This window comes from Stegastes partitus, unplaced genomic scaffold (assembly GCF_000690725.1).
Source record: "Stegastes partitus isolate 25-593 unplaced genomic scaffold, Stegastes_partitus-1.0.2 Scaffold1037, whole genome shotgun sequence".
Taxonomy (NCBI): domain Eukaryota; kingdom Metazoa; phylum Chordata; class Actinopteri; family Pomacentridae; genus Stegastes; species Stegastes partitus.
Window position 1 is genome coordinate 31,229 of NW_007578768.1, and position 18,244 is coordinate 49,472.

At 47.4% G+C, this 18,244-nt stretch overlaps 1 protein-coding gene across 1 annotated transcript; it reads right to left on the minus strand.

Annotated features, from left to right (window-relative positions):
* Positions 1-375: 375 nt before the first annotated feature.
* On the minus strand, positions 376-15,807 carry ankrd24 (ankyrin repeat domain 24). The gene is made up of 21 exons (XM_008295305.1): positions 15,772-15,807; positions 14,035-14,165; positions 13,695-13,783; positions 13,532-13,596; positions 13,364-13,421; positions 13,099-13,169; positions 12,840-12,946; positions 10,998-11,160; positions 9,978-10,061; positions 9,568-9,678; positions 9,350-9,469; positions 8,130-8,259; positions 7,814-7,980; positions 6,221-6,384; positions 4,795-5,555; positions 4,385-4,701; positions 3,292-3,525; positions 2,182-2,358; positions 1,935-2,102; positions 1,747-1,812; positions 376-785 (listed from the first exon to the last, which is right to left on the minus strand). Exons 1-21 carry the CDS (start codon positions 15,805-15,807, stop codon positions 717-719), a joined length of 3,288 nt encoding a protein of 1,095 aa, XP_008293527.1. The 3' UTR covers positions 376-716.
* Positions 15,808-18,244: the final 2,437 nt, after the last annotated feature.

Here is an 18,244-nt window from a genome sequence, read left to right on the forward strand (position 1 = left end):
GTGTTTCTTTCCCTTTTTCAGCTCAAAATACTGCAAAGATGGTTAATTTCACTGGTGGCTGGATAATTATTTAGCTGTTATATAGCACCTCGGTTGAACTGATTTAGGAGGCTGACTAGTTGTGGAGGGACTTCAACCACAATAAAAATGGATTCCCACCATATGGAACCTTTAAATACGTGTGCGCTCATGTAGCAGATCCACAGTTATGCCCAGCTGTCCGACGTTTCCATGCACACATGCGTCAGCCACATTAAGACTTCAGATTTCTATCGCCCAGAAATAGATGCGCGAGGCAGCGTGGAGGTTGTTCTGTGTTCCCTCGACTGTACTTGTGAATGAGCAGAGTTAAAAAGCACAGAAACAACAGCAGAGCAACTATTGTTTTCCTTTTTATTATAAGAACGTCATACAAAATCGAGAGGCTTTTTCACACAGTCAGTTCACCTGATGTCTAAACAACCACTCTGCATCCACATCCACGAAGCCCTGACACATAAGGAAGGCACTCCACGTTCTGCTGCTTCACCGTTTGGTTCTGGGTCGAGCCTGAAGGCTGTGGTTTAGGTTACTATATGGTACGCATGCGGCTACTGTATGTCTGACCACAGATGGGTTGTATTTGGCTTTTTGGACTTTACCATTCTGGTCCCACAGGCTGCTGTGATCGAGCAGCTACGTAACGCTGAAGACGAAGAGGAAGCTGCAGGCAGAGCTCAGTGTCCCTGCTGCGTCATCCTCAGGATCTGAAGCAACAGATGCTGCACCTCTTCATCCATACGACCCTGTTGGGAAAAAGATAGAAAATAAAGCTGAAAATGTTGTAAATCTTCTGGTATAAATGCCAAACCGCTGCTGGAATGTAGATATGTACCGTACATGTAAACGTCAGCACTTCTGTTTCCATTCACTGCTGTTTTATACTTTTACTTTACAACATTTCAGAGGAAAGTTTCCCACTTTTTACTCTTCTGTGCGTATTTGACGGCTTTAGATATGAGTTCCTTTGCTGTAACTTCATGCAAATCAGAGAATGAGCTTATTAAATTTGCCAAGTTGTGAGAACTAGATAAGTATACCCCACCACGTTTCTGTTTCTGCTAAGCAATAAGATGGCAGCTCTTTCTCCTGTGCATCTCAGAATAATAAGATCCAGTGACCACCCATGCACAGCTTAATTTCTGACTTGTCTGCTACACTGGCCAACGCTAAATGTACCAGAAAAGAGAAATTAGCCACTAGCTATCCCTTAGAAGAGCCTAAATCATACTGAGAAAGAGCAAACTGTATGCTGCTACCTGCCAAGAGCAGCAGAAGGAACCAGCCAAGCCAGCAGGCTTTCAAAATTTCTAAACCTCAGCAGTGAAATATGATAAAACTGATAGAACAGCACCGAGCTGAGCCCCTTTTCTCTGCACGCTCCTGAAATTTCATCCACTTTGTGCAGTAAGAGGAGATGGTGGACAGATCTTCATTGTCTGCATCACAAAGGGGGGCAAATTCAAAACAGCAGCGCCGTTCACAGTCCAGGCTCTCTGTTGTTGTTTTAGAAAACGCACCCACTGAGCAGATCTGTGCTCCAAAGCTCACTAAATAGTCAGACGATAGCGATGGCTGGTGGTCTACCGCTGCACAAACTGCTGTGGTGAGCTATCAGAACAGCTGATTAGGAAGGAGAAGCAAACAGACATGCAGCACAGGCACACGGAAACCCTCCACAAAATGTCATCTGCATGCTGGACTGACCTGTACAGCCGCCAGTAAATGGGAGCGGTATACAGTCACCACCTGTTTGTGTTTCCTCTCCCAGTCCTGCAGAAACAGAATCTCTTACTATCATGTGAAGAGCCTGTATTCATATCGTTTGGTCATTTTTATAGATGTACAGTGAAAACAGCCTCAGCGTGAATCCCTGCTGGCAGCTCGTTCCTCACCTGCAGCTGCTGGGTGAGTATTCCTATCCTGTTCTGCAGGGCCACTTGCTGTCCAGGGTTACCGTGATGGACGGATGAAGAAGACGAGGAGGAGGTGATGCCGAGAGGAGGTGAAAGAGCCCCCAGGGCCTCCTTTAGCCGGAACACCTCCTTTGACAGCTCCGTTATCTGCACACGAACATCAGATCAGTTTGCAGATATATTTCTTCAGCAGAAGCAGTCAGAGTTACACTCTGCAGTCCGTCACCTTGCGGTCCTTCTCCTTGACCAGGCCCTGGGACTCCTGGATGCCCTTGTGGAGCTCCTGGATGTGGCTGGACTGGGCCTGTAGCTCACTGAGCTGCTGCTGCACCGTGACCAGCTGAGACTCTGCGACCTGCCGCTCGCTCTTGTTGAAGAGCGCCTCCCTCTGCACCTGGAACACCTAGACCAGTAAAACCACCAGTGGCATCCTGTCACTAAGAACATGCTGTCTATCCTCAGCTCAGATACTTTCTACTTGTGTGAAGGTGGAGGTGGACCAAGGTGTCGACGTTAGCAGTGCAGTTAGTGAGACGGTTAGAACGGACAGACTCATGCAGAAAACTTGCATTTAGAGGAAAACAAACTGATTTTGGATTCAACAGGGTGCCTCCCTCGAATCGGTACAAATACATAACATTTATGAAGATGATTTTATGTGCATGTAGGAAGGATTGTGCACTCCTTTGCTATCTCAGCTCCTAGTTTAGATTCCTGTGGTGACGTGTCACACTATACATGACTGTGTTTCCTGATTTAGTTAAAGCACATAGCATGAATATATTAATCTAAATGATATCTACAAAAACAGTTAATAAACAATGCTACCTCAGGTACCAATGCTAATTCACATGCTGGTGTTTGTGAATGCCCAAATTAAATCTGATTTTTGGACTTGAGTTCCAAAAAGGCCACATTTCAGTCATAATAAATGACTTCTCCTTTAAGATATCGTTCTCCATGTGAAAAGAAACCCTTTAATAACCACCGTGTTCGCCCCCCCGGCATCACAGAGACAGTTATCTAGTTCACAGAGTATTTATATCTGAATGCCACTTCACAGCTGAAGGAAAAGGACATTTTCAAGCGATCGGGAGGCTACAGTGCACATGCAGCACGACTTCAGTCCATCAGTAAGCACAGGTAGAGAGGATCAGTGGAACAGAGGGAGGCCCTGACCAGGGAAGTGCATATGAATAATGTAGAAGCAGGAAAGAGGCCTTCATGCAACAGAGCTCACTTTGTGGGAGACACAATAACGTCTAATTTGGCTTTAGTGACATTAGAAAGGACTGAAGACAGACACAAGAACACACTCGAGTGGGTACACACACACCTCAGTGCAGGTCTTCTCATGTTTGCGAGTCAGATCGTTGAATCGGGCCGTGATGGCGTTGATCTCAGCCTGCAGAGAGAGCCGCTGAGCCTCGTGGTCCTCCTTAGAGATCAGACCCTGTTCAGCGGCCTTCTGGGATTTCAGCTCTCTCAGCTCCATCTCCTTCTCAGTCAGAGCGTCCTGAGCTGCCGCTGCACTGCTCTCGCTGGCCTGCAGGGAGCGCTGCAGCTCCGCCTGTAAGCCGAGGAGCACAGATTACCACATAACAGGGATGATTACATTCTGAGCAGAGTCAAGTTAAACACTTATAGCAACCTGTGAAGTGAACTCCTACAGTGTGTATAATATATATATACTTATATACTTATGCACAGCTTATTGGATATCTATAGTCCAGCATTCATCTAAAGCAGACGTGCATTTCATTACAGACATGACTAATGTTCTTGATCAAATGTCCTAAAATGAATCCAAGTGGAAGTCCTTGTTGTGTTTCCAAGTCACAGAAAAGACATTTCCAAAAGCAATGAGTGATGCTCTTAAACAGCAGGTCCCCATGTTGCTCAGTATGTCTGAGAACATCGATCACATGGCAGGATGCTCATGAACGTGACCGGAGAGCTGGAAACGTTCACACAAGCTGCAAAGCCTGACCTTCCTAAAGCAGCTTCAGTGTCAGTTATTAAGGTTTAAACCATCTGTGTTAGACAAACCAGGTGATTATCTTACAATCTCCTCTGTCTTTTTAGTTCAGAATGTCCTTTTTGTACCATGTTTTTGTAGGAAGATGCCACCACAGCTCAGTGAGGAACCGCTGACTATTAAAGCACTTCAGAACAAAACAATCCCACTTTGATTAACTCAGGCTGAAGCCACATGTGTCGGATAAAGTCTGGATTATACTTGATATATTTGAAATCCACATTTTTGTCCAAATATAAAAGCCAAAATAGCCAAAATCCAAATGTATTGACCATGAGTCAATGTTGAAGAGCAGTTAAAGGGGAAAACTCTCAAGGTGGATGAATACTATATATATACTTAGCTATGCTACTTTATTTGATCATTAGTATTTTAATATAGCCCCGCTGACCTTGACGTTCTCATGCTCCTCTTTGGGAACAGCGTCCTGCATGGCCTCCAGCTTGGCCTCCAGTGCAGCCGCCTGCTCCTCAGCTTGGCCCCGAAGGTTCTTCTCCTCCTGGAGCTCCTGCAGCGTCTGAGCCAGCTGCTCCGACACCGCAGACAGCGCCTCCTTATGTTTGGAGAATGGCACGGCGTCTTTCAGCTGCAGGGCATCCTGCGCCCGGCCTTCCCGCTCAGCGCACAGACAGTCCAGGGCCTGAGCTGCTTCCTGCCGGGCGACCTCCAGTTCTTCCCTCACCGCCGCCAAGCTGCGTCTGGAGTGCTCTGATTGGACAGAGGCATGGTCATTGACAAGATGAACGGAAAACAGCAGAATGATCAACTAATGACTTTCTAGAAATAACTGACAGTGCACACCTGATATGGCTGAACGCTCTGAGCTCTCTGAACGCTCCTCCTCCTCCTCATCCTCCTCCTCCTCATCTCCACGTGGAGGCCTGAGCCGCTCCAGCTCCAGGAGAGCATCGTTGAGCCTTCTGGCCACATCTGCCCTCTCCCTCGCCAGCTGCTCACACTGGAGCCCCAGAGTCACCTGCACCTCCTCCAGCTCCGATCGGGGAACACACTTCCTCAGCTCCCCCTCCAGCTCGCCCAGGCGCTCCTGAAGGCGACGAACCTGACCCCCGTCCCCGGCTGCTCCTCCCTCGTTCCCTGACGTCCTGCTTTCTGCCAGGGCTGCCTCCAACTCAGAGACTTTGTCACGAAGGCACTTCACTGTTTCTCCTCCTTCTGCCTCCTCTTCCTCTTTCGGAGACTCCTTCTGGGCCAGTGCAGCCTGCAGCTCTTCGACTTTCCCTGTCAGCTGTTTGATTGTGTCACTCTCTGGGCCGCTCTGACCCCCAGCCTCGCCCTGCCTCTTAGCAAGCTCCTCCTCCAGCTCCGCCACCCTGGCTCTCAGCTGCTGCGCCTCCTGGCTCGGACCGTCGTCTGAAGCCCCTGCACCTGCTGCTGCAGGATCTCCTTCACCGCACTCCACAGAAAGCACCCCGAGGCGCATCTGCTCCTTCAGCTCCTCCAGCTCAGACTGGGAAGAGGCCAGCTGCTCCTCCAGCCCACGCAGCTTCTCCTTAAGAGCTTCTGTGGTCTCTGCATCTGCACCTCCTTCTTTCTCATCACCTCTGCCAAAACCAGACAGCGAGCCGCAGTTGTTAAAGCAAAGTACAACAAATCAAGCGATACACACATAAAACAGTGAACTGGAACATCATACAGCCCTGTTTGGATTAAAATATAATTTCTTCAATCAATCGTCATCATTAAGTCAGTAAAAGATCAGAGAATGCTGGAAAATCACATAAACAGCATCTCATAACGCTCTGCTTGATAGATTACATACATTCTGTATTAAATATCATGACAGAGAAATAGTTCTCCATAAAATAAATAGTTCAGCTTTACACCACATAGTTAAACACATCAACAGTATATGATTAAAATGTGTTGTTGCCAGAATGCAACTTGTGTTGACATAAATGTTTTTGGATGGTTTTGCTTTATAAGAACAATACATCTGAGACGATAGTGGTCAAGAAACAACCAGAACCATGATGTCATCAGTACAAGCCTGCTCAGCCTCCATCATGCTGCAGGAAAAACATGAAATGCTCAGCACCTTTAGAAACGGCCCCAGTGGAGGCCCCATGCAGGTAGTGCTGAGGCTGCCCAACTGATATTAGCAAAGGTGTGCACATCTCAGAATAAAGGCCTGATCAAGTGAATGTGAACTGTGATGCGGCCGTCACTCCAGTTTGTTGGTCCTGAATCCTGAATGAATGGACCTTACTGTGTTTCTGCCACACTGGAGGCTTCATCTGACGCCTGGGCCTGAGAGAGGCGCTCCTGCAGGGCTTCAAACTCCCTCCTCAGGGTCTCATACTGAGCTATGGGGACAAAGTCAGAACTGGAGGTCTGCATGTCTGTGTCGTCCTTCTCAAACATCTCCAGCATCTGAAAGCAGCAGAGGTTCAATAAGATCAGCGGTGTAGGTAAGCTGCATTCAGTAATGTGCATCGTACTGTTTGTCAGCAAGCTGTGTGAGCTACTGCTCTCAGGTAGCATCGTCGGAGTACACAATCCAAGGAAAACCAATGGTCCTCAAAACCAATGTTTGCTCAGAGTGTACAAGGAGATCCACCTTTATAGTTCACCATTTAAAGACTTGCAGTGGCAGCTGCCTGACTTTCTAGTTGTTTTCATTTGTAAAGGCTTTCCAACACAGCAGGAAGTTCTAAACTCTCCACATGTCCTCTGTCGTCCACCACAAGTGTGTTTAGTGACACGGTGCTGCAGCCGGATAGCAGCACACACAGTAGCTGCTATAACTAGTTAAAAACTGTCCTGTGTCTAACATGGGGCCGATGTGTCTGTCTGTGTGACCGGTGTGGACCTGAACAGAACCGCATGTACGTCCACAGTCCCATTTTAAAGTCAACACACGAGCAGAGAGCATTGTGGGGCTTCACTAAGCAAAGGGGCACCATGAGTTTGATCAGTTAGATCCTTGATCAGCACGGGTGCTGAAGTTAGAATCGGGACATCCCTCGTAGTGATGCTTGGCTTACATCGTGGTGTGTACGGACTGTAGCTCGTTAGTGTTTCACTCCCATCACATGACAGAAGAAGTGACCCAAAGTGATTTTAATCTCCAGTAAGAATCAAGCCTCACAGACACTACAGCCCACATTTTGCTGCCTCTCATTACAACATAGATGAAGCCCCACTTTAATAAGCTACGAGGTACAGAAACCAACAACATAAACCACCATCATAACTCACAGCAGGAAGTTCTGGTTCTAGTTTGCTTCTGTGCCACATCAGCTACAACATCTCTCGTTGCCCTCATATCAGACTAAAGAGTTCTGGCCTCCCTTCCTGCCTCTTCTCTCACACAGCAGGGCAGATGTGAAGCTCTTGGCCTGGCTCCCTGGTTGTCATGGCTCCAGTGGCGAGTGAAAAACCACATCATTACAGAACGCTTCAAACAACCTCCAGTGATGAAGAGCAGCGTTTACTTCAACCAGCTTGACCCAGTCAGTGACGAATGTCTACAAAATGCCTCCATGTCTGCATCTGATGCGGTTCTATTTATACCCGTGTGAACACCAGTGCCGCGGTGCATTAGCGTTAGCATTAGCGCAGCAGAGTGACCGGCCTGAAGTTCAAGTGGTCGTGACGAATGCTTGAGTCAGAGACACTCAGCTGCTCTTGAAACAGAATCTTCATGTTCTGCCCCAGAACCATTTAATAATCACTTCACCATCAGTTTATACTTTAGAGAGCCGGGACACCGTATGTTTGTGTGATTTCTGTGGACATATCAGGAGCATGTGCAGGTGCTTCACTTGTGTATTTATGCATTTGTGCTGCTTGGCCCTACCTGCACTTTAAGAACCAGTTCAGAGTTCTGGGAGGTAAGCTCCTCTATTTGTTTGCGCAGCTCAGCAACAGTTCCTGGGTCTCCAGGGGCAGGAGGGGGGCCGGCTGAGTCCGCTTGAGGAGTGTCCTCATCCTGAGCAGCTCTGGAGCGCTTCGAGAGCAGCTTTTCTAGAGGAAGAGAAACCACAACGAAGACAAGTCAGTCCTGAGAACGACAGACGCAGGAATGCCCAATAATGCAGCAGAGAACACGCATGTAAGGTCGTGCGTGTTCTCTGCCGCGGTCAGGAACGTCCACGAATACATGGATCGCATACCTGGGAAGTCCAACATTTCATCCATGTCCTCAGAGTCACTGGCCCCGACTCCATGAGCCCCCTTCAGCTCCTCCAGCAGCCGGTCTCTTTCTGCCTCGGCCTCCGCTAGACGCTGCTTCAGTTGGGACAACTAGTGCACACACATATAGGAAGATCATAGCTCACAGTTTCTCAGTCTGCTTTAATATACTGTCATCTCAGATATAGATGCATATACACAGACTTTATCATTCTATAATATAACACTGGAGGTTGTCTGCTTGGGACTGGGAGAGGTGATAAAGTCAGTTAATGAGCTCTGAGGTGCTGATTCCTGTCTGTGGGATTCCAGAGGAGATGCTCGGCCTCACTCTGTCTGGAGGTGTCTGTGTTCGGAGGTTAGATGATGTTTTAGGAGTAGTTTGTACCGTGGGATTTTATGTGGGTGTTGCATGACTTTGGACATTGCAGCGCGGCCACACAGCTTTCTATGGAGAAACAGAACCAGTGTGTAAAAACAGCTCCGTTCAGGTTCACTGTGCTTTTAAATGACACCTGCTAACATCTGAGTTTATTCTATGCTGGAAATGTGTTTTCATTTTGTCTGTGTTAATTTTCTATCTACTGTTTGTGCTTTCGACAGTAATCGCTCAGCTGGTTCTGCTGTTTCTGGTTCTGCCGTTTCTGGTTCTGCTGTTTCTGGTTCTGCTGTTTCTGGTTTTGTTTATAACATTTGTCAGTTAATGGGCGCAGCCTTTTGTGGCACAAAAAGACATGAAAGTGCTTCCTATGCAGCCAGACCACCTTCTCTTATTTCTGTTAATTCTTTTGTATGTTTAGTTTTTACTCACTTTCTTATTTTCGGTCTGCTGTGCATTAATTAGAGCGTTAATCCCTGGTAGCACCGAGACCCGACTTCTGTGTGTTGATTGTGAATTTATTGGAGTGATATTCAATATGTCATGTGACGATTTAGAGCACTGACTTGTGATCTGAGAAACATGGTTCTCTCAGGTTCTCATTTGAAAGTAGGATGTTAATAGAGCACACGATTAGGCCCTTTTTGGGATGAACAGGATTTTGACTTTGTTATTTGAGCATTTTTTTCCAATAAATATCAGTGAACACGTTGCTTGGTCAGTGTTTTATTGAATGTCTGGCCTGCAGTGTGAGGGTTAACTAGTATTAATAGGTTGAAGTAAAGTGAGGAATGGGAATTGGCACCGCCTGCTGTTCAGTACCTCCTCCAAGGCAGAGAGGGCGCTCTGATGCTGCTGCTCCAAGGCTTTAATCTTCTGGAGCAGACGGCCTCTCTCCAGGCGAAGCCGTCGGATCTCCTCAAACACCTCCTCATCTTCACCCTTGTACACATAAAACCCAATCAAAGCCTGCGTCTCATGTGCTGTAAAGGAAGAGCATCCACGATAACTGACAAAAAACCAAGAATCACAGGTCTGACCTGGGCGGATGCCTGGGAGTCTGGAGGCTGTGGAGAAGGAGAAGGTGACGGCTGGGGCTCAGGGGACTGAGCTGGAGGGTCTGGACTGGGCTGTGGGGAGGGCGGCAAACCCTTGATCTTTGTGAGGAGAGAAAGGATAAAAGTTGTAGTCACAGACGATGCAGTGTAGCTGCTCTATGGAGAAGCAGTCACTAGTTTTTAGCATAAATAAGGACGTCAGTGTGTCTTTGTTTGGTCACGTGGTACCACAGATTCAATCTGAAGTAAATCTATTTGTTTCGCAGGCTTTAGCTCATCTCAAATAATAAAACTGAGTCAAAGAAAATGTACTTCTAGGTTTAATATTTCACAGCTCCAACATGGCTGCGCCGTGCTGTGTTTTCTATCCACTGAAGCGTTCCTTACGGTACCTGCAGAGGCGAGCGTGGCGGCGGAGGAGCTTTCCGTTTGCGGGGGGTGGTCCCCCCTTGCACTGATGAGGCGCCTGAAGGGATCTGAGCAGGCTGCCATGGGGGGTTGGTGGGTGGGAGGAAGGGGATCACAAACAAGCAGAGGTCAAGCGCAACTTAAAAAGGAAAATGCAGGAAACCAAGATAAGGTGGAAGGGTCAGCAACAAAAGGCGAACAGAAAGCCAACAAAAAGAAAGCGGCACACAAAAACAATGACCTCATATTGGAAAACATGCACAATATGATCAGCCGAAGTGAGCCATGATCTCACTGATGGAAGGAGTGATGCAACACGCAGCTATGCAGCATTACCTCCTCTCCTGTGCCCTCGGACGCTACGTACGCGTGAGAAAAAAGACAGTAAAACACTTAAGCCTCTTCAGCAAGGAGCACATGTGAGTATATCCCCTCCACTCGCTTTTTATTAGATGCAAGTCATGTATTTTGTGGAAAATCCACCAAGCTGTCCAATTACAGAATACAAACTAATGTGGTCAGGCATCACACGCAAGCAGAATCCTCTCCTTCATCATTATCTGCTCAGAGCAGCCACACATCTGGTTTTCATATCTCAGCAAAGTCTTTGTTGGGAGATAAAAGTGGAGCGAGCCTTTCTCTCTCTCTTTTTTTTAACCCCACTTCATGATCACGCCCAGCTGTCCTCCTGATCCACTTCCTCCTATTACAGTTGTTTCCTGGGGGAGCTGAGAGTCAGTTGGGATGTGGAGCAGCACAGCAGCCGACGGGAGCCTCACACTGATGATCTGCACGATGCTGCTGCTGCCATGTGTTTTATATGAGACTGTAACGCTGCCACTTCATGTGAAGTAAATGCTGCCAAGAGCTGTTTCATTCATGATTTAACAGAACTAACAGGGCGTGATTTGTGATCATTTGGTCAAAGGAGCTGCGCTAGTTAAATAAAAAGGCCTTATGTGTACTTGTGACAGACTCAGGCCTCGCACCGTACCTGGAGGAACTCCATCCTGCAGCATCTGAATGATGCGCTGGTTTCCTGTGGTCGTGCTGTAGTCGGACGCTTTGTGTCCCAGCGTGTCGACAAGCTGTGTGTTGGCGCCGCCTCGCAGCAGAACCTCCACAGTCTCCACGCTGTCGCTCTCACAGGCCAGCATCAACGCAGACCTGTGAGTCCAAACACAATATTAAAGCTAACACAATGTGAACTACACTGTGCTGTGCTCTCCACCACCATCAGAGCAAAACACAGAGGGTCGCAGGGGGCGGAGCCTATCCCAGCTGACTCAGGGTGAAGGCAGGTTCACCTGGACAGGTAACCAGTCTATCACAGGGCTACACTTAGAGACAGACAACCAAGCACACTCACATTCACACCTACGGACAATTTACAATCACCAATTAACCTCAGCATGTTTGTGGACTGTGGGAGGAAGCCGGAGAACCCGGAGAGAACCCACGCTGCACGGGGAGAACATGGAGACTCCACGCAGAAAGGCTGAGAATGAAACCCAGGACCTTCAGGCTGTGCTGCTAACATGTCAAACATTGCAACAAAAAAAAGGGTGAAAGGTGAAGAACTGTCAGCTTTGGTCAGGTGTTCCAAACAGGTTGTGCTTCAGAATGAATATCAAGGCACTCGACACAATATGAAGCAGGAGGACGAAAAGGTCCCATTTAAAGTAAAGCTGAAGCTGGAAGAACCGTTTTTCTTTCCTTTGTTTTCTTGCTAATGTAAACTGGGAGTCTGACCATCCAGTCCACATGTGTTTTATGGATCACGGCTGTGTGAGAACCCTTTGGGGGTACTGTGAGACTACGGCGCGCTGGGGCAGTTGCTATGAGCCATCTGGTCTTTCTACATCCAGACTGTGAGCTGTGTTTGTATTCTCATGGTTGGGAGGGAGCTGTTGAAGTATAACGGGCTCTTGTTCATGAGTGACAGGAAACCTGAGCTTGAGATGGTTTTTCCAGCATCACCAGTAATGCGGGTCTTTACCAGACCATTTCAGAGAAAAGACAGCTCAGGTGGAAGTCGAAGCTCTCATTAACAGTCAGTCTTAGTTTCAGCCCTCACCTATAGTCACCAGCTCTGGGTAGGAAGTGAAAGAATAAGATGCAGATACAAGTGGCTGAAATGAGTTTCCTCCATTGGCTGACTGGGCTCAGCTTTAGACGTGGGGTGAGGAGCTTAGCAGAGTCGCTGCTCCTTTGGAGCCAGCTGAGGTGGCTCTGATGAGGACGCTACCTGGTGCCTTGCTTTGGAATGTTTTTTAGGAGATACAACTGGGAGTAGACTACAGGGTAGACCCAGAACTTGCTGGAGGGCTCATATATCTCATCTGACCTGGAAATGTGTTTGAAAGCATCGCTGGGTAAAGAGATGTCTGGAACGCTGAACCTGCTGCCACCAGGACCCATGCTCAGATAAGGAGCAAAATGAATGGATGAGTGGATGTTAACTGACAGACAGTCCTCTCATAATCCTCTCCAAAGGGCTGCTCAGGGCCAAAGCGAAAGCTGCTGCTCCCAGCTGGAAGTCCTGACCTGCATCCCTCCAAATCCCTCCCCAGCTATTGGAGTCTTTCTATGGGAATCTCTGCTGCTGCATTCTGGCCTAACTGCTGTGAGAATTATCCTGAAGAGTTTCCTTTTAGCTAAGAAGGCTGTTTCATGCCCCCGTCTGCCTCCACAGGGCTCCTACAAGTCTGACACGTCCACTCGTTCCGTCTGTCAGGGTTTCAGCAGTTCCTAGAAAGCCTCCAGTGAGACGAACAAAGGACACAGTAGTGGTACCGCTGGCTCACTGAACCACACGAGGAAGAGACATTATCACGGTTCAGTACCTTCCCTGGTTGTCCTGTATGTTTGCATTGGCACCTCGACCCAACAGGAAGACACACAGCTCCACTCTGCTCATCTGGGCGGCTAAGATCAGAGGCGTGGCTCCGTCCTGAAGAGACGCACAAACATCCGAGCAACCAACAACATACGCTTTGTTTAATAATGTTCGACGTACTTGACCAGAGCAGCAGCAAATAACGAGAGAATCACGAATCAGCAAAACCAGCAAATATATATTTGAGCCACAATCTTCTGACTTACACTGTCCTGGACGTCCAGATTGGCTTTAAAGTCCCACAGAGTCTCTGTGCAGGACGAGCAGCCGCTGACCGCTGTATGATCAGAATCATGGTGATCCAAGGATTACATACAGAAACTTATCTGAACTTCTTAACGCTACCTGTTCTAGTTAGATAATACAACTCCTGTTAAATCGAGATTCGAGGTTCCTCTAATGTTTATGTTGTATTAAATGAGGTCTGTGAGAAGATGCTGTGATGCAGATTGTGCATCACGTCCCTGTTACCTGCATGATGAAGGGCCGTCCTGCCAATGCTGTCAGCGCAATCTACTGACATCCTCTCCTGTTGGAGGAAACAAAACATCCTGTCAGTCATTAGATCTTAAAAATTATGTTTCCTGAATCTATATTTAATTCCTGATTAGAATAATTCATGGACTAACAGTGTTTTACCTGCAACAGTCTCTTTAGGCAGTCTGACTGTCCGTTTTTGGCTGCGAGGTGAAGCGCACTGAAACCTGGAGTCAGTCAGTTATAAAGAGACTCTTATACACAATCCACGACACGTGCGATTCTTGGCTTGCAGGATTTTTTTTCCTGTAATAAAATGTCTTACCAGCCCCGTCGATGATGTTGACGTCTGCTCTGTGTGAGATGATGACCTCCAGACAGTCCAGGCGACCTCGGGATGCACACAGATGAAAGCTGACGGAAAGGAAGAAGGACAGAACATGTTGCTAGTCACTGCAGATGAAAAATAAATCTGGTCTGTATTTACATGCCTGTCTGAGGCTGACTCCTCTTGTCAGATTAATTTTAGTACAAGAGAAAGTAGGCAACAAATCATTTACTAAAAAAAAACCTGATAGATGCAACGATAAAGAACTGGACTTAGTGTAATCTAAGCGCGGGACTGTGTGCAGTGGATTAAGGTGAAATTTAAATGCACAACTTACGCCGACTTGCCCTCAGCATCCAGCTTGGTGGGACACAGGCCTTTTTTGACAATGAGGGCCGAGACTTTATCCGGTTCATTCTGCTCCACAGCCTGCAGGAGCCTCTCATCACTTTTACTCCAGTCCTGACTCTGAGGGGGCCAAACATGAGAACAGGTCACCACCGGATGAACAACAAACACCTCACTGCAGGTCTCCTCACACACAAACAACAGATGACTAAGAAACAACATGCAGTCTGCCTGCTGAGCAAGACAATGACACACAAGTTTTATAAGTTGCATGAAAAACTTTTAAGAGGCTGTAAGCATTTTGCATTCATGTATTTATGGACAGAGAGAGGAGATACCTACTGGCAGCGGCAGCAGGCTGAAACAAGGACAGAACCGCTTCATCAGGCTAAAAACAGGCTGCTGAGGATCCATGCTGCTAGCAGGGCACCACACACACACACACACACACTAAACAACGCTACAGTGAACAAAACCACCACTGTGTGTGTGTCCTGCCTGTCAGTACACGAAGCCACCTGGCTGCATAGCAATGCACACTCACTGCAGCTCATTTACACCAAGCAACTAAGTTTCTGCACGATACCCTTCAGAGGTCAGAGCAGCATCCTAATCCGGAGCTACATACCAGAGACTTCATGCTGTCCTCAAAATTACACCTCCACTGAAACTGAATATCTGGCCACACATACAGAAACACAGCTGCTCTCTGTCCTCACAGCCTCTCACAGCGCAGCGCCGCCTCTCCGCATCCAAAACAGCATCTTCTTCCTCGTCCACGTTCCAGCTGCTAGCAGGGACACAGCAAATCTCTCCTCTGCACCTCGCTAAACTGCCACCTCCCTCCTGTCCTCGCTGTCCTCCTTTCTCTAGCCTAATAATTTCCCTGCTTTCTCTGTAGAATACTCCCTCCTGTTCTCTCACACGAGTTTTATTTTGTCAGGTCCTGCACAGTAAACCCCCTCCTGGCAGCGTCACAGACCTGCTCCTCTGCAGCTACAGAGCAGAGAGGGCCTGGGTGATGTGAGGACTCAGCAAAAAAGAAAAGCTGGATAAGCTGCACACCGCTTGGGATGTTTTGGACGGTCATTTATGGGGCAGGAGGGTTCAAAATCAGACACACAAACAGGCTGCAGTCCAGCATGTATCTGTCTAGTGAACTAAATGTGCAGCTAAGTGGAGATATTAGGGACAACAACAGGCTATAATGGTGCAAAAACCAGCACCAACATCCCCAGACTGTATCACAGACCCTGCAGGCCACGAAAGAAGGTCAGAAGGTTGCTGTTTAATCAGCTTGTATCAGTGACCAAAACCAGGACGTCAGCCTGCACTTGACTGCAGCATCTGCCCATACATCAGCTCCTGTGAACAAAGTTTGCTCTTTGAGTCGCCCCTCATGACGACAGCAGGAAAGCACGAATTCTTTGTGTGAGTCTGTGCATGTGTCTGTGTGTGCACGTCCGTGTGAATAATTGAAGGCTACCTGAGATCTCTGTTATAGCAGCAGTCTGGAGACAGCTCTGCTCTCCTGCTGCTGCTCGCTGACACTAAATCCCAGAGCTGCCATATATATATACAAACACACACATAGAGCAGCCAGCCTGGGACCCATAGACATGACAGAGCAGCTGTCACACTGAGTGGAAATAAAATAAAAGACCTTGTAGGTGTTTGCTTTGCCTGCTTTAAAATGCAGCCACCTGTACGGCTCAGACACTCTTACCTCTGTCTTTTTAAACTTTGCTTTCAGACTTTTCATAGTGGGTTTGATGGTCAAAGTCTCAACAGGAACTCTGCAAAAAACACGGAAACACACAAGAAAAACAGCGTTATTTGAAATGTACACGTTAGTCTGTGGGTCTTTTAATTCATCTACTCATGAGCCATTGATCAATATTGGCAATCTGGGGGCACTAACATTGTAGGAATACCAACAGTTAACCCTCCGCAGCTGAAGCTTGAACACACAACTCCCCACTGACCTGCTGGAGACACATGCAGCCTACCTGTGGAGGACCGTCCAGCTCCAGGTGAGTGCTTCCTCTGTGCCATCAGCTGCTCGCAGCAAAACGCTGGAGTCACTGCTGCCTGGCGGACAGCAGCCGCTGCGCCCGCCCTCCTCGTAAATCAACCAATCAGCACTGCGCAAAACGCCGGATCAGCGTTTGATTGGCGATGATGGATGGCATGTGTCCGGAGCTGCTTTAAAAATGCGTGAAGAGGCACCGAGTGGGAGCACAGGCTTCATGTTTGTGTCCAGCAGCGTGCTAGGAGCTGCTGAGCACATGAGCTCGTGCGTAAATGGGCAGTTTATGGGTGTTTTACGCACCATGTGTTTATTTACAGTCTGAGTTTCGTCATTTGTAGCCAATTCCTGACAGTGAATCTCGCCAATGGCGCGATAAAGAAAACGTGAGGTGAGTAAAAATGAGTTTACATCAATGCAGCTTCACTATGAAGTTAGGTAATTATGGATTTGATGAAACAAACTCATCTGGGACGCCTGTATGAGCTCCTCTAATGCTTGTACTGTTCCTTCTTACATTTCCTGCTTCTTGGTGCCATTTTCCCAAAGCTGTGACTTTGAATGCAGCATTATTTCCAAAGCTCACCTGCAGTACGCGCAACTCACCAAATGAGGGCAGTCAATGCAAAGCAGATGAAACAATAGGAAACAATTATTCCTGCACATCTGCCTCTTCCTCCCTCTCCACCTCCTTAATTCAACCCAAAGGCTCACAATTATATTCAGATTAAATTCATGACCTTGATGGGTAACCTCGTCACGTGTAGCTGTTTGCAGCCACTGAAGCACAAGAAATATATATTTAAAAGAACAGAAAACACAGCTGCTTATAAACCTTTGCAAATTTGCTAAATGACAGATGAAAGAGCAACATCTGAGTGAAGCCTGAAGTTCAGAGGAAATGTCACATCCATATTTAGCCCTTTATAATGAGGCAGTCTTATTAATTTCCTGAAAAATTCCACAGCGCCTTGTATGTATTTCTTTTTTGGGGGGATTCAATTAAATCTTTGGCTTCCAGCAACTGTGTGTATTTCGCATGAGAGAACAACCGTCTGTCTGTCTGTCTGTCTGTCTGTCTGTCTGTGATTACCTCTCACTGAGACATCCAGATTTTCCATTTCACTTTCTCTCTCCTCTCCTGTCCTCTGCATGCGTCCTACTCACTCTGACAGCCTGTCCATCCGTCCATCCGTCCGTCCGTCCGTCCGTCCGTCTCTCATTTTTCCATCTACTGCTTAGTTTTACTCTTTTCCTCCATAAAGTTCTGGCTCCCTCTCCGGCCGGGATGGAAATGAAATGTATGCTCAGTTTGGTACTGGAGGGTCAGAGGTGCTGTCGGACTGAGTGGACTGTGCAGATGAAAAAATGGGGTATTTGTGACTGCAAGACAGATTACTGGTGGATTCCAAGATCTGATAAGAGATGAAAAAGCAAAGGAGGGAAGGAATGGCAGCAGAAGGAGGAAGACAGGACACTGAAACCTGCTGTTTTTTAGCCATGTGGGGTAAAAGATGTGTTTGGTGCAGTGATTATTCAGCCAAAATGTCAACACATATTGTGCAAAAATAAATTGTCTTGTTATATCAAGACCTGTATGGTGTCCAAACAAGATCTCTATCAACTTAATAGATGTAATTCCCACCAGATAAGACCTTTTGCACAACGTATTGATCCCATTCACACATGATAATGACTGATAGTCGCAACGTGAGCATTTTTTTCAATGAGAGTTTGTTGTTGCAGCCGTAAACAGCAGACTTTGGGTTGTGGAGGTAAAGAGGAGGCAGAACACAGGGAGAGGAGTCCAGAGGGTTGTAGCGTCTTTTCCACAGATAAAAACTGAAAGCTCTTTCTTGGCTGATGTGGTGAAATTGATCCTGTCTTCAGATCTTTGCAGCCACGCTTGCACAGCTGCTTCAGGTTTCTTTCCTAAACACCCTGGGGCTTGTTTTTAACCTCCACGACCTCCCTTTAGGTCTGGAGCTGCTGCTTCTTGAACCCTGGCGCAGGAAGATGGGGAAGCTGTGAGGGTCCTGATGGGATGATGCTGATGGTGGTGATAATGGATGGTGGTGGGGGGTGGATCTTCTACAGCAGCCTGATGACCTCATCCAGCCTCCAGCCTCTGGGAGAAAGTGAACACACGATCGTCGTAAAGAAAAAAAAG